This window comes from Bradysia coprophila, unplaced genomic scaffold (assembly GCF_014529535.1).
Source record: "Bradysia coprophila strain Holo2 unplaced genomic scaffold, BU_Bcop_v1 contig_476, whole genome shotgun sequence".
Classification (NCBI taxonomy): domain Eukaryota; kingdom Metazoa; phylum Arthropoda; class Insecta; order Diptera; family Sciaridae; genus Bradysia; species Bradysia coprophila.
Genome location: NW_023503727.1, coordinates 3,854,588 through 3,869,867, shown reverse-complemented (window position 1 = coordinate 3,869,867; position 15,280 = coordinate 3,854,588). Strand labels below are relative to the sequence as shown.

Genomic DNA, 15,280 nt, shown 5'->3' with positions numbered 1-15,280 from the left:
GCTATTGAGTCGACAAATAAAGAAGATGTTTCGAATTCCTTCTCCTTTTTCAAATGAAAGACGTACGTACGGGCGAATTTATAATAATTTTTATTAACTAGTAATTATGCATAATCCTTAACAATAGTTTGTTACGATATTTAATTCAAGTCAAACTGTATTTCAGCTTATCCACACACATAATCAAAACTGATTATACGTCTTTATATCGTTTTGCCAGTACCACGCGTCTAGCAGCTTCAACTGTATAAACAAGTATCAACATTTTTGATTGTATGTGCGGATCAGCTGATAAGCAACTGAGGTATTTGTATGCTCAAATTTTACTTCCTCTGACTGTAGAGTGAACTTTTTTGCCGAATGTTGAAAAATGAAAAACGGAACATAAATACACAAAATTACACAAAAAACGAGACGACGACGTCACATTTCAGTTTACTTTCTCTGCACTGGTCATTATCGTCTGAGGTCGGGGCGACTTGAGGAATTTCCGAACGAATATTGAAATTGTTTACCACCAATCGATCAATTTGTTGTCTAAGCTCAGCAATAACGGCGCGATCTTCGTTGCGCTAGAAAAGAACAGAAGGAGTATAAATCATCTCAAATAGGTATATCTAGCAAAAAGACGGACAAGTATGGGGTTGTTCCTGCCAATTTGAGAGTTCGTTTTCTTTTTTAAACGAGAGAAGTCCGTATCAGATGCTGCGGCAACGGTAACCCAAACGAACCCATATTTGTTGCGTTCAAAAATCTATCGCTTCCGAAACCCTAGTGTGTACAACTTTATAGTCGTTGAGCCATAGATCTTAGAAATTGTGCAAGCTCGTGCAAACTTCCCTTCAAATAATGGTCTTTTTATCCTCGTACGATGATACCAATCGAGGGAAAAAAGAAATTAGCGTTACGGAAGCATTATGGCTGCAGACACAAATAGGTCACGGTGAGTTAAGAGGCACCGACACTTTGGTGAAAAGCCTACATTAGGGCGATTTTTAAATAGTGGATCTTAGTTTACTTTTGATGATATCTTTCCACCAGAATCCTTTTTCAAAAATGTACGACCGCAATTCCGACCACGAATGTGTTAGCTTTCAACAGAAAATAGATTTGGTTGTAGCAGTTTGACCAGCTCTGAGAACAATGAACAGTTTATGAAAATTTCGTTAAACTGCTCACTTTTCTTAGAGCTGGTCAAACGACTACAACCAAAACTAATTTTGATTCAAAGCTAGCACATTCGTGGTCGGAATTGCGGGCGTACATTTTTCAAAAAGGATTCTGATGAAAAGATACCATCAAAAATGAAATACGAGGCACACAAATGTAGGCTACAACTGTAGCTAAGTGCTGGTGCCTCTTAAGAATCAAATCAATCAATTTGGCCGAGTTTGTTGGCTTCATATAGTTTTAAGCAAACATTTAATTTTTAAAGGCTTGAACTGAACCGAAAATTCTGGTTTTTCGGATAACCGGTTCATCGCTGGTTGACTTCGAGAAAAGAGTTGGAAATTTCATTTTCTCGGGTGACTTCTGGCTCTGGCCACTAACAACACCCTTAATTGAAATTTCCAACTTTTTTACCTCGTTGAACAAATTACTGTTACCATCTGATAATGATAAGAGAACTCCGTCAAGTGAAAATAATCGTTTATTTTTTAAATCGGTTGAGAAGTAGAGAATTCGAGGGGTACCGCACTAAAGAGTTGCATAGAGTTGCATTCGGAAAAAGAGTTGCAAAAGAGTTGCAGATTCAGTGCAGTACCCCTCGGGGAATTACTACTTGTTAACGAGGAGCAGAATACTCACTTCATGTTCCAGCTGACGAATTGTGGTTTCGTACTGAATGATCCGATCATTGAGCGCCTTGATTTGCTGATCCTTTATGGAACTCTGTTCGGGTGGAAAAATAAGTTGATAGGAATTTAAGAACGACATAGCGGATTAGGTAACAAGAAAGTTGTTGCTTGGCTATGGGTACTGCTAGTTTACAGTATACTCACTTCATACTTCAGTTGTTTAATTTCGACATCCAGATGTCCGATGCGATCTCTATATCGTTGTATAGAAGATTCCTGTTCGGGAGTAAAAAATTGATAAAATGCAGTTATGACTTTGCCTTTACAAAAAATCACTGAAATCACTTAAATCAATATCAGAATGAATCTGATCATCAATCAGAATGTCTATCGATCTTTCAACTTTTCATAGGGCGGCCCCGTGCTTTAAATTTTTTTGAGCAGTTGAAATGATTCCGTGAGATAGTTTTTTAGAAAATTTTCGCCGTTTTTTGTTACTCATTAGTTTTCTTACAACTTACGGCAATGCGCCTATGTACGTAAACAGTTTCGAGTTTCGACCAAATATAATAAAGGCCAGGATGGTCGTTAGGAATTCAAACGAACATTTCAACTTTGATATCAGTTGAAATATAGAAGTCGAGTTTTTGATTTAAAAAAAATTCGAGAACAATCACTGGAATCTTATCCTGTACCAAGGATAAGACTTCAGTTATTGTTCTCAAATTTTTTTTTTTTGTGGAGAATTCCTTGTAAAAAACACTTACGTCTACTATTTCCACGTCCATTTCGTGTCTTTGCACTTGATTCGTTCGACCGAAAAAGTTACCCATACTTTAAGAAAGAGCAAAAATTTGTTTTGTAACAGTGAATATAAATCTGTAAATAATGTCAATGTCTCTTCGCCGATTCTTTAAAATGTTGAATATTGAACGCACTCATTATTTTTTCATTACACCCATTACACTCAAGGTTCTGAAAGAACAGGTTAGGACACCCACGAGGGCGGCTGACACACAAATTTTGACAAATAGATGCTATTTATTGAACATACTCATTACAAATTGTTTGAAATGTCAACTTGAAGAAAAAAAATAGTTTTTATCAGGTTGACATCTCAAACAATCTGTATTGAGTATGTTCAATAAATAGCATGTCTATTTGTCAAAATTTGTGTGTCACCGCCTTCGTGATCAACTCAGATGTGTCTTAACCTGTTCTTTCAGAACCTTGATTACACTAACTACGAAATAGTCATATGTCATTAGCATCGAACCACGGCAGAGTAAAATAAACCAGGCAGGAGCGGTTCATTTTCGAAATGTCAAATAAGGGACCTAATACACGGAATGAAAATGAACTCAAATGAACACTGACACTGAACACTGAAAAATTTTATTCGCAAAAAATATAGGGCTACTAGATTATTCAGGTCCCTAGTCAAATCAGCGCTCCTGCCTGGTTAACTTTACTCTGCCTGAATGGAATTACCTCCACACAATATTTACCTTATCTGTGTCTAAATTCCGGCTTACAGTTACCGGAAACAACCCTTAATGTTTGGTCTGAAAGGCTATTTGAAATTTCAATCAATATTTGTTATATTTGTACGGGTGAAAACCTGTGAGTTGGGCTAGTAAATGTTCGTGTTGAAATATTCGGAAATGTCTGAAAAATGGCATTAAATTTGAAAATCGGAAAAACTGTTTGCAAAATGGATTCAATTCGATGACAAATACGATCGGTCTCTAATTTTTCAAGGCCATAGACTTTTGAGAGGTCACGTAGATACGCGGATTTGTGACACACGATGTTTCATACTAAAAATTCACCCCGCTATACAAACTCGATTCTCCGGCTATGCAAATCCACAAAAACACAAGGTTCTGAAAGAACAGGTTAAGACCCCACTCGAGTTGATCACGAGTGCGATGGAATCCAAAATATCCTGTGGCGCCAACTAGATTTGAGAAACTTTATATGACGTTTTCAACTTAACAAAAAAAAAATTGTTTTCAAGTTGACTTTTAACCAGAGAAATGTTAAGTGGTACGCCTGTGGCCGTAGGCGTACCAACTTATCATTTCTCTGCTGTTCACATAATATGTAATGAGTGTAATGACACAAGGTTCTGAAAGAACAGGTTAAGACAATTCTGAGTTGATCACGAAGGCGGTGACACGCAATTTACGTCAACGGCTACGAAGCTTATATGAAAAATGCTAAATGCAACTTAACAAAAACCAAATTCCGAATTTTATAAAAAGATATTTCCTTTAAGGCCCCGTCATTGGGAAATGACAGGACAGTTTCCCGAAAATGTATGGAAAATTTTATCACAAAAATTCACCGAAAAAATTCAAAGAAACTCACCTCTTATGCTTTCCATTGTATTTGGGCATAGTCTCTCTAGGTCGCCAAGGCCTACACTAAACACTTTTTACTCGATGCAAAAACAAAAAGTTTTTTTTTGTTTTGTCGCGACAAAAACACAGAAAATATTTCGACACAACTGTGACACTCCGCTACTATAAGTACTAGAATGAATGTTTGCTGTGTTCACTTCGGCGGTAAAATATTTTCATTCAAAAAAGTGTCGGACATATTATAAAAATCATGAAACAGTTTACAAAGGGTAGCGTATACATTTAATAATGTTCGCCTACCGTTATATAAATAAATGTTCGTTTCTCTTTAGTAAGCTAAGAAGACTTCGCGATGTCTAATTTATGCCACCTCTTTGAATAAAAATATCGGCTGAGTTCTAATAATTCTTCGCTGAGCTTGAACAAACCTCCGCTGAGCTCTAATAATTCTCCGCTAGGCATCAGGAAGTGTCCGTTAGGCCTAAGCAAGTTGCAGGAAGGCTTAATGGAGCGAATCGGACACTCAGCGGAGATCTGCCAAAGCTAAGTGGAGTCTTATTAAATCATAGCAACAATTATTAGGTATCCGCTGATGCTTATTGAGTGTTCGCTTAGCTTCATTGCCTTACTACAACGTGCTAAGGTCTGACGGACTCTTACTGAAGCCTAGCGGAGAATTATAAGAGCTCATTAGAGGTTTGTCAAAGCTCAGCGGAGAATTATTAGAGCTCAGCGGAGGTTTGTTAAAGCTCAGCGGAGAATTATTAGAGCTCAGCGGAGGTTTGTTAAAGCTCAGCGGAGAATTATTAGAGCTCGGCCGATATTTTTATTCAAAGCGTTGGCATAATTAGTCTCAGCGAAGTCTCGTTAGCTTACTAAAGAAGTGGGAGAGGTTACAATTTTAATAAATGTCTACCATCGTTGAAGTGTCGGACACTTTTTTGAATGAAAATATTTTACCGCCGAAGTGAACACAGCAAACATTAATTCTAGTACTTATAATAGCGGAGTGTCACAGTTGTGTCGAAATATTTTCTGTGTTTTTGTCGCGACAAAACAAAGAAAAACTTTTTGTTTTTGCACCGAGTAAAAAGTGTTCAAATATGCCTTGGCGACCTAAAGAGACTATGCCCGAATACAATGGAAAGCAGGTGAATTTCTTTGAATTTTTTCGGTGAATTTTTGTGATAAAATTTTCCATACATTTTCGGGAAACTGCCTGTCATTTCCCAACGACGGGCCTTAAGTTGATTTCTCACACTACCTGTAGTGAGTGCGTTTATAAAATTTGGTGTCACCCGTCTCTGTGGTTGTCTTAACCTGTTCTTTACGAACCTTGAAAAAAACACAGTGAAGGTGTTGTGAGTTTAATGTTCTTTGTCCGTGTATTCGAACGATTCGAAGTCATGTTCTTGATTGTTGTATGACTCAATTTCGTCAGGAAAATCACAGAACATTTGAAAAATATGGTAATTCACACAGACAGTAGTTCATTGATAAAACGCGTGGCTTTTCAAAACTATTTAATTTCCAAATTGTATTCAGTACTCGTTAATCTACACATTTTCAATGTTTAGAGAAAATCCCAGCGTCTTATGGCATGATATTCCAAGCAGTTTTGGATGCGTCCACTGTCGTCTTTACCTGTTCAAGTTTGGCGTTCGTTAAATTTAATTTAAATTTCGAAATTTTGCGAGTAAAATTACCTTCTCGATAAACCGATCCTGACACCCAATCCGAATTCTAGCGGAAGTTGCCGGTGAAATTAGAAGGAAGTTTTCGTCACAATCATTATCCCGTCGAGACGATGCAATCGCTTCTTTAATAGCAAAAAATACACTTGATGCTAAGAACAGTGGTGGTTCACCAACAGCCTTCGACGAGTAAATGGCTCTCGGATTGCCGACACCCTTCAGCAGTGACACATTGAATTCACCAGGGATATCAGCAAATCCGGGCAATTTGTACATCCCCGGACCTCTAGAAAATACCGTGCCAGTCGGTGAATAGACCATTTCTTCCAATGTGAACAGACCGTAGCCTTGCATAAAACCGCCTTCAATTTGCCCGATATCGATCGCAGGATTTATGCTTTTTCCCAGGTCCATGACAATATCCGTTCGAATAACTTGATGGTCACCGGTCAGACAATCGATTTCTACTTCAGAGCATGCGGCACCCGAAGTGAAATACAAAAATGGGCGACCGAAGTAAGTGTCCTTATCGTAGCCAATTTCAGGAGTAGCATAAAAACCGGTAGTCGAAAGTGATACGCGATCGAAATATGCTTTTGCAATCCACGATTCCCAACTGTCGTTCGGATACTGCTCTCTGTATGGCTTCAGCCTATCCGACAAAACAGTGCACGCGTTGAATATTGCCATTCCATTTATGTCAGAAGTTGCAGACGCTGCTGATGCTGACGTATTGGGGACCTTATCTGTTGACGTCTCTGCGATGTGGATTTTATCGGTTGAAATGTTGAGTGTCCGGGCTGCAACCTGTATCATTTTCGTATGGATTCCCTGACCCTGAAAGATGAATCGGTTTTGGTGGTCGAGCCGAGTTCAAATCTGTCTCTACTTACCATTTCAACTCCTCCATGGCTGATTAACACCGAACCATCAGTGTATATGTGAACCAGAGATCCGCCTTGATTGAGAAAATTGGCAGTGAATGCAATTCCGAATTTGGTGGGCACCATTGCAATTCCGCGTTTTCTCCATTTATTCTCCTTGTTGAACACATCGACGGCTGTTTTACGTTTGTGATAATCTGATAGCCCAACGCACTCTGTCCAGCATTGCCTTATGTTACAGTTGTTTATCTCTTGATTGTAATGCGTCTTTTCGCCTTCGTTGTACAAGTTAAGTTCAGCCACTTCCATTACGTCTTTCTTCAAAACTCTAGCCACATCTCGTATGATATGCTCCCCAGCCAACATACCTTGCGGACCACCGAACCCTCGGAAAGCCGTATTCGACGGAAGATTAGTTTTGCACAGCCATCCCTCCACTCTGACATTGGGAATCGAATATGCATTTTCGAAATGGAACATGGCACGTTCCAGAACCTGCAAATGCGGAGCTTAGATTTTAGCAGAGGTGAATAACACAAACAGCTTACTGAAAACGATAGATCCGTTGAATAGCCGCCATTGTTGTAGATGGTAATATCGCAACCGGTAATTTTGCCACTTTTCGTAGCGCTGGCCTTGTACTTCACATAGAACGGATGACGAGTTCCAGTAATTAGCATATCTTCGTCTCGATCTAACATGCACCGAATTGGACGTCTAAGTCGTAGTGCAGCTATTGCGCATGGTAACGAAACTAGCATTCCTCTGGACTCTGTTCGGAAGAAGAATCAAAAGTTTGCTTAATCCTAGCGTAAATCATCGATTGATAAGACAAAGTCTACTGGATCCTCTTGTGTCCACTGAAACTGTATAGAACTTTGTCTGATTATAGTACAAAAGAAATGAATTTGCTCCTGCGAAAAATGAGAGTCGACATTTCAACACGGTCAATACCGTCAGGAACGTCAGGAAAACGATATTATTGTCGAAAAAATTATATATCGTCAACGGAGAACGGAACGATATTATCGTCAACGGAACGATATTATCGTCAACGGAACGATATTATCGTCAACGGAACGATATTATCGTCAACGGAACGATATTATCGTCAACGGAACGATATTATCGTCAACGGAACGATATTATCGTCAACGGAACGATATTATCGTCAATGGAACGATATTATCGTCAATGGAACGATATTATCGTCAATGGAACGATACTATCGTCAACGGAACGATATTATTGTCAACGGAACGATATTATTGTCAACGGAACGATATTATCGTCAACGGAACGATATTATCGTCAACGGAACGATATTATCGTCAACGCAACGATATTATCGTCAACGGAACGATATTATCGTCAACGGAACGATATTATCGTCAACTGAACGATATTATCGTCAACGGAACGATATTATCGTCAACGGAACGAAATTATCGTCAACAGAACGGTGATATAGTTACTGACGATATTGGCAGTGTAGAAACACTGAAAATGGCTGTACCTTTGCCTCCAAATCCGCCGCCGATGCGTTTCGTTTTCACTGTAATTCTGGATGCCGGCAGTCCAGTCACATGAGACGTTAATTTTTGGATCTCTGAAATATGTTGAGTGGACGCAACCAATTCCAGTTCGTCTTCTTTCGGTATCGCTAAAGTTGCCTGTGTCTCCAAATAAAAATGTTCCTGTCCTCCCATTCTACATTCTCCTTCCACAACAACATCTGCATCCGCAAATGCCTTGCCAACATCTCCATTCACTAACAGTTTCGGACTGCCCAAGTGATAAGATTTGTGCTTGATTGCATCTTCGATGCTAACAACAATGGGCTGCAGTTCTTCATATTGTATTTGAACCATTCTTGCAGCCTTCTGGGCTATTGATTGCGTCTCTGCCACAATCGCTCCAATCACTTGACCTTGAGACGTGACGGTTTCCCGAACAAATACTTCTTCATCGTGAATTATGGGACCAACCATGTTCTGTTCGTAGGTCAAATCTTTAGCTGAAAAAAATGCATGTACACCGGGATAGTTTAGCGCCTTCGTTGGATCGACATTCACCAATTTCGCATGCGCCTTTGTACTCAATACAAGAGCCAAGTACAATTCATCTTTCAGTTTAGGAATATCGTCACAATAGAGTGCTTCACCGGTGGCCTGTTTATAGCCAGATAAGTGAACCTTCGGCCGTCCAATGTCGTCAGTTTTATCCGTTACTTGCTGGTAAAACTGTGTACTTTTCGGCACTAAAGTGTGAAAAACGTCGGCACCAGATTTTTCGTTTTGCGGAATCTCTTCTCGGCCGGTCAAGGAAATGTCTAGCACCTGACTAATTTCCAGGAATGCCTTGAAAAATAAGCTCAGAGTCAAACTTTTTCTGTACAGTATTGATCCGCCTGGTGCCGACTCAGCCAATGGTATCTCATCGATCAGATCTTGATTTACGGACTCCACCAGTTCCTGATCCCATTTTTTCCCTTTGGCATTCGCGCTTGTAACAGGAGTCACAACAACCGTTGGAGCCATACCTCCATAAGCTAGAAGGATATTCTCAATAATATCACTATCCGATTTGAACGTGACATTCAGAGCCATATTAACGATGGCAATGTCGTCGTCACGTCTTTTAGCCTGTTTGTGCGCGATAAAGTGCTGATTCCGTTTGGTTTTCGGTAGCTTGAATGCCACCATCAATTCGTCTGGCTTTAGGACATTCTTCCGATAACCAGTGAAGAATCCTTGTCCCATTTTCACCTTACGTAAACCTCCATCCAAACTCTGTACGTCTAGCCTGCAAGCAGATCATTAGAACAAAGACTTTCTCAACAGCGCATCAGATATCCTTACTCTATTTCGGCTGCAGTAAAGATGGGAATTAAGTCAGAAATGGGACTGCCAGTCATGATATTGCCTCCGACCGATGCCACATTACGAATCTGTTTTCCAGCAAAATAGTGAAGCATTTTCACGACACTTCGAAACAGTCTAGTTTCGTGTTCGGGAAGGGTGTCGATTAATGTCTGCAACGTTTCGTCCATCTCCATTAAAGTAACCGCTGACCCAAACGAAACCCCATCATCCGTTACTTGAATTTTCGTCAATTCTGGTATTTGATTCGGTAGCACCAGCAACGGATACTCAAAGTATTTGAATTTCATTTCCACTCCCACTTCCGTATTGCCGACAATAATTTTTGCGTTCGGAGTCTCCCTTTTAATCGCCAGCAGTTCACTTAAATTAGTGGGACGACACCATTTAACCGAATTTTTCTCGAAGTTAAGATACTGTCGATCAAACTGATCGGACAGCATTAGTTCGGGTGGAAAGATTGGCTCTTGCGATTGATCGTACGGAATAAATGTGGATGGCTTGAACAGAACTTCTTCTTCTTCTTCTTCATCCGTCTTGCCACAACCATTACCGTTGATTCCATTCACTTTGCAACATTTATCTCCCATTGCACATTGGAATTCTTTGGTAAATGTGCGATAGCCTAAAATAAACCGACAATGAAGTCAAACTCGCTAATTGGACTCGTTCTCAAGTACCTTCAATGATCGGCCGATAACCGGTACAACGGCATAAATTTCCTTGAAAAGTTATCTCCAAGTCTTTCATAGACGGTTGATTACAGCTCCGCATTAGCGAATACCTGCGGATTGAGATTTATTTCATTTTTTTCCGGTAAAACATTGCTCAATGCATTGCATACATAGACATTACAATTCCCGGGGTACAGAAACCACACTGTGACCCATGTGCAGCGGCAATTCGCTCTTGAACTGGATGCAATTTTGTTTTTGTGCTTCCGATCCCTTCTACTGTGGTAACTGCTAATCCGTGCACGGAACAGACTGGTGTTAAGCATGCATTAACAGCCAAATGTTTGATTTTTCTCTCTTCACGATTCACTACTTTCGATATCATTACCGTGCAGGCTCCACAACCACCTGTATTAATCATTCGAATTAAATGTCTTGAGAAAATTTGGTTGGCTTTGGTTGACTTACCTTCGCCACAGCCCAGCTTCGTACCGCATAGTCCTAATTTTGTACGTAGATATTCCAACAGTGTACATACTGGATCTGGATCGGTATCGATTACCTGCATTTTTATGTAGTAGGGAAATATTAGTCACATTCAATTGCAAGGGAGATTTTATCACTTAACTCTACTAGCTTAAGATATGCAGATTCAGTCATTTTCTCACCTCAGCTGAAATTTCGGGAGAATTTGTTGTGAAAAACATTGTGTTGACCTCGGGAAAAAAGTTGGAAATTTCATCGCTACGCTCTCGCCACAAAGAACACGCGCAAAATGACACTTCCAACTTTTTTCCCGACCAAAATCTCCCGAGAAAATACAATTTCCAATTTTTCCGTCAGGTAGACAGAACGTTTTTCACAATAAAGTCTTCCAAAGAGTCAGCTGATGGAGAGAATGACTATTATATCAGTTGTGAAAACAACTATTACATGCTACCTGCGTTGAAAACCGTACTTTTCATGTTTCAAGCACCTTCTTTCGACGCCCTCAGCATGTGATTCACAAATGTTCACAAATGTTATAAAAGTGATTTCAAGTGTATAATGGATCGGGAAAAAAATCATTTATCTCTCAGGAAATATAAGTCAAAAACCAAAAGGTCACATTTTCGATGTTAGGCAATCTTGGCAATGGCACCTTTTGGACCATAGGTTTCTTCGGTAGATTTGTAGAGTTTTCAAAGCTCTACATCCCGCTAGAACATTGTTTTCAAAAATACTCTCAACTTTCCGAATTTTGACCATCGGAAACTTAAAGCCGCCCGGGGGACTTCTTCCATGGCTCCATCGGATTCATCAACCACATGCCCGGACACAGTTTTCGATGATCTACTTTTTCCGCACACAGGCTATCGCGGTCCTTAAATCGCAGTTTTTTCACAAAAGAAGAATACATAGCTTAAGACCTTAAGAGGCATCGGACCTTTTTCCTACCACAAAACCCGAAAAAACGACCCGAAAACTGTCGATGTATCTCTTAGGAAGTCATATAAAATGATTCGAATATGCTTCAGAAAGGTAATATGGACTTTCGCCGTTGGAATTGCGGTCTTACATTTTCCAGAAATTAATAAAATTTTGATAAAATAATGAAATTAAAGTATCTCTGTTTTGAGCTAAAATTTTCACAAAACTGCTCACTTTCCTGACAACACCAAAAATATCACAACACAAGAGCGTATTATATGAAAAGCTGCCACTGATTCGGTTAGAATTGCGGTCACAAATTTTTAAAATAAATCTTTAAATTTCAAAAATGTTAAAAAACAAACTGCAATAGGTTTAAGCATTATCAAAATATAATAAAATGGCGTCACACTAAATCGAATCATTTCCGAAAAATGATTTCAAAAATGATGTCATTTCGATTAAAATGCTACTTTCAGTAAAGGGGACATATGGGCAGCCAAATTTTTGATCTAAATAATAAAATAAATTTTTGATAATTTAAACGATTTCAGCCTTTATTATACGCTGATTACCAGTGCATACATTGTAGAAGTTGATTTCACTAAATAAGTAACAGAAAATCTACATATTTTAGTCAAAATTTTGTGTGTTCAAATTTAAATTATTGCGCTTTTCCGAATTTCCTAGTTGTTTTGAGTTGTGATCGTTGGATGGAGCAAGTATCAATTGTTAAGAAGAATCATGTTGGAGTGTGTCTGAGGAGGAACAATTATGCCTCTTAACTGAAAGCAGTTAAAATCTCCACAGAAAAAATATTTTTGTAAAAAAACTCGATTTTTCATACATTTTCACGGTCGTGACCTCTTGTGAAGTACAAATTACATCTTCGGTGACCATTTATTGACTGTAAATGAACGATGCGCATCTCTGCTTTAAAATAAGCCCATATTCGAAAGGATGGTAATAATCGAACGTTATTAGTTTTGGGTTGAGCGTTAAAAATAATTCCATTTACCAATATTTCCATCTAATTGGTACCAATTTGATGATAATAACGGTAGCGAGAATTAAAATATTTGTAAAAGGAAAAATTCCAATGGTCGTCGATCAAAAAATGTTGGTCGAATATAATTTCCCATATTCGAAAGTACGAAGTAGGAGGAAAGCAACATTTTCAAGGCCAATGATCGCACGGTTCAGAACAATTTTGTGCTGAACATGTAATTTTGATTCGGCTTATTACATTTTAATCGCTCCCTCCTGTTTGACGACCAAAAAAAAGTTGAAAACACTGAAAAATATGGGTCTACTGGAGCGACATTTTACTTCGACTAACTTTGTGGCTTGCAACACAATTTTTCTGGGGTGTATTATACGTGGAACGAAAGAGGGTAAGTCCAGCTACAACACCCTATAGTCAGTTCCGCGGAAAAGTTCTGTTGCTAGCCAGCAGCACTGTCCACACATTCACCATTTTTTGAGTCATAAGTCCAGAACGGGTGGCTGTCCTTACCGATGATTATATTCGTTTTGAAGGTCTGCCAGAGGCATATATTCCTACAACATTTCACATTTTAGAAAGATTTCTATCTCGAGCTATCACCGAAAAACTGTTTTCACGACCCATTGACATGCTATTACTTTTCACGTGCTCACTCCGAAAATGGGAAACTAACAGAAAAAGTAAAAGATCCCTATTTCTCAGAATTGAAAGACGATTGAAACCAAGGCTGTATACTTTGGGGAGGTCACGCAGACCGCCATTTTATTAGATACGCGGGAACACACCACTTCTGATGATTTTACATGTAAAAAATTTCACCACATCATCAAAACGACGAGAATCATCAGATTAGGTGAATTTTTGTATGAAATCAGCCATTTTATCATCAACTGTGGTGTGTAACCCGCGTATCTGTATCTGCGTGACCTCCCCAAAGTATACAGCCTTGATTGAAACGAGCCATAGCTTGCCCGGATCGGCGAACCATGGTTTTCATTTTCACCATAATTTGTTCAAGTTTTGGCTATATCCAGGCCCGGAGTGGCCATATGGTTAATTCGGGGAATTCCCGATGGGCCTTTTGGATTGTTGTATGAGAATTTTTAATTTGTGGGCCTTTTTAAATTGAGTTGCATGGAGCCCCCGATGGGCTTTTTCGAGCCAGTCCGGTACTGGCGATATCAGTCTTAACTATTATACTTGTTACATTCATTTTGATGGTAAAATAGGACTAGAGATTGCATTTACCGACTTAGATATTTTTCCGTTAAACAACGCCTGTAGGTGTAGGTGACCCACAATTACTCATCTAGAGTCTAATAAAGTACTTTGGACTCGATGTCATAAATAACCGTTTCCTTCAATTCAGTTTTTTTAAATGCACATTCCTCAAGCATGACGTCATTAAAAATGTTGTAAACGAGTCCTAACATTGAAAGAAGAACACTCCAAATGTAAATAGAAAATGCAGTTCTTGAGTAGATAACAGAGACCTCTGACTTATTTTCAAAATGATGTTCTTGTCATATAGCAACAACTAAGTCAGAGATTAGATATAGCCCCTACCGAATAGCATAATAGAAGTACTCGTCATATCATCTCTAAATGGAAAAAACCGTTTGTAATAAATCAACGAGATACCAGCAGAGTTATCCGAAATTGTTTTAGAAATCTGTATACTATCACCTCCAACGAGATAAACAACAACAACAAATAGGTTTTTACTTTCGATTACGCTGAAATCAACAGCTATAGATCTAGGACTGTAATAATCAAAGCGTAATGTGAACGAAAAACAATAATATTTTCGATTGGAAAACCACAGTTCACAATTATCGCCAAATTACTGACCTTTTTGGCTTTGTGTACATGTTATTTACATGAGTTTTAATTTAACAATTTGCGAGATTCATTGCCTTATTTTCATAAAATTAACTTCTGCCATTTGTCGTTGTTCTTTTTAAGAAAAAAATTAGATTACAGTCGGTTATCAATTTTCTGGGTCAAACGATGACGTCGGAAGGGAACACATTCATAAAAAATTATTGGTTTGGTAACTCATTTAAGACAAGTGAATATAAGTCATTGAAAGTAAAACCATTTTGCACGGTAAAAGGAAAAAGATTTCACATTAGTTTGTGCAGAGCAATGACTCAATGGTACAACAGTACACAATGAGTATATGAATTACTCAAATGATGAAACACCTAACATCACCAGTGTCTCACATCGTTTTTCTTACAAACAAAAACAATCAATCAATGACTGACTTAATTCAATGACTGACCTTTTTACCATTCACGAAAAACACTAACGGGCCCTCATTTACGCACAACGTTTTCGTGCTCATATCGATAAATGCACACGCGATACAAACAACACACTTAACTAGCTTATATGAAAAGAGAAATAAACCGACGATAGTAATGCAATGGTGATAGTAATAGTGAATGATCTAATTCATCCAACGAATGGTTTTCAACTGATCGTAGTTCATCATGTAGGAACAAATTGTCTTAATTTGAGGTTGTTTTGCTTTGCTTGATAAGAGATAATAAACGAAAA

At 38.7% G+C, this 15,280-nt stretch overlaps 2 protein-coding genes and 1 long non-coding RNA gene across 3 annotated transcripts in view; 1 reads left to right on the top strand and 2 right to left on the bottom strand.

Annotated features, from left to right (window-relative positions):
- The window catches only part of LOC119082779, a 322,328-nt gene that overhangs the window by 282,721 nt on the left and 24,327 nt on the right, over nucleotides 1–15,280 (top strand). The gene's annotated exons all lie outside the window — the stretch shown is intronic.
- On the bottom strand, nucleotides 76–2,698 carry LOC119082775. Its single transcript, XM_037192371.1, has 4 exons — nucleotides 2,567–2,698; nucleotides 2,004–2,075; nucleotides 1,810–1,893; nucleotides 76–572 (listed from the first exon to the last, which is right to left on the bottom strand). The coding sequence occupies exons 1-4, from the start codon at nucleotides 2,630–2,632 to the stop codon at nucleotides 399–401; spliced, it is 396 nt and encodes a 131-aa protein (XP_037048266.1). The 5' UTR covers nucleotides 2,633–2,698; the 3' UTR covers nucleotides 76–398.
- Nucleotides 5,675–15,206, bottom strand: LOC119082763 (xanthine dehydrogenase). Its single transcript, XM_037192350.1, has 10 exons — nucleotides 15,003–15,206; nucleotides 10,768–10,861; nucleotides 10,470–10,707; nucleotides 10,306–10,409; nucleotides 9,605–10,250; nucleotides 8,260–9,548; nucleotides 7,292–7,515; nucleotides 6,753–7,238; nucleotides 5,872–6,696; nucleotides 5,675–5,809 (listed from the first exon to the last, which is right to left on the bottom strand). The coding sequence occupies exons 1-10, from the start codon at nucleotides 15,063–15,065 to the stop codon at nucleotides 5,759–5,761; spliced, it is 4,020 nt and encodes a 1,339-aa protein (XP_037048245.1). The 5' UTR covers nucleotides 15,066–15,206; the 3' UTR covers nucleotides 5,675–5,758.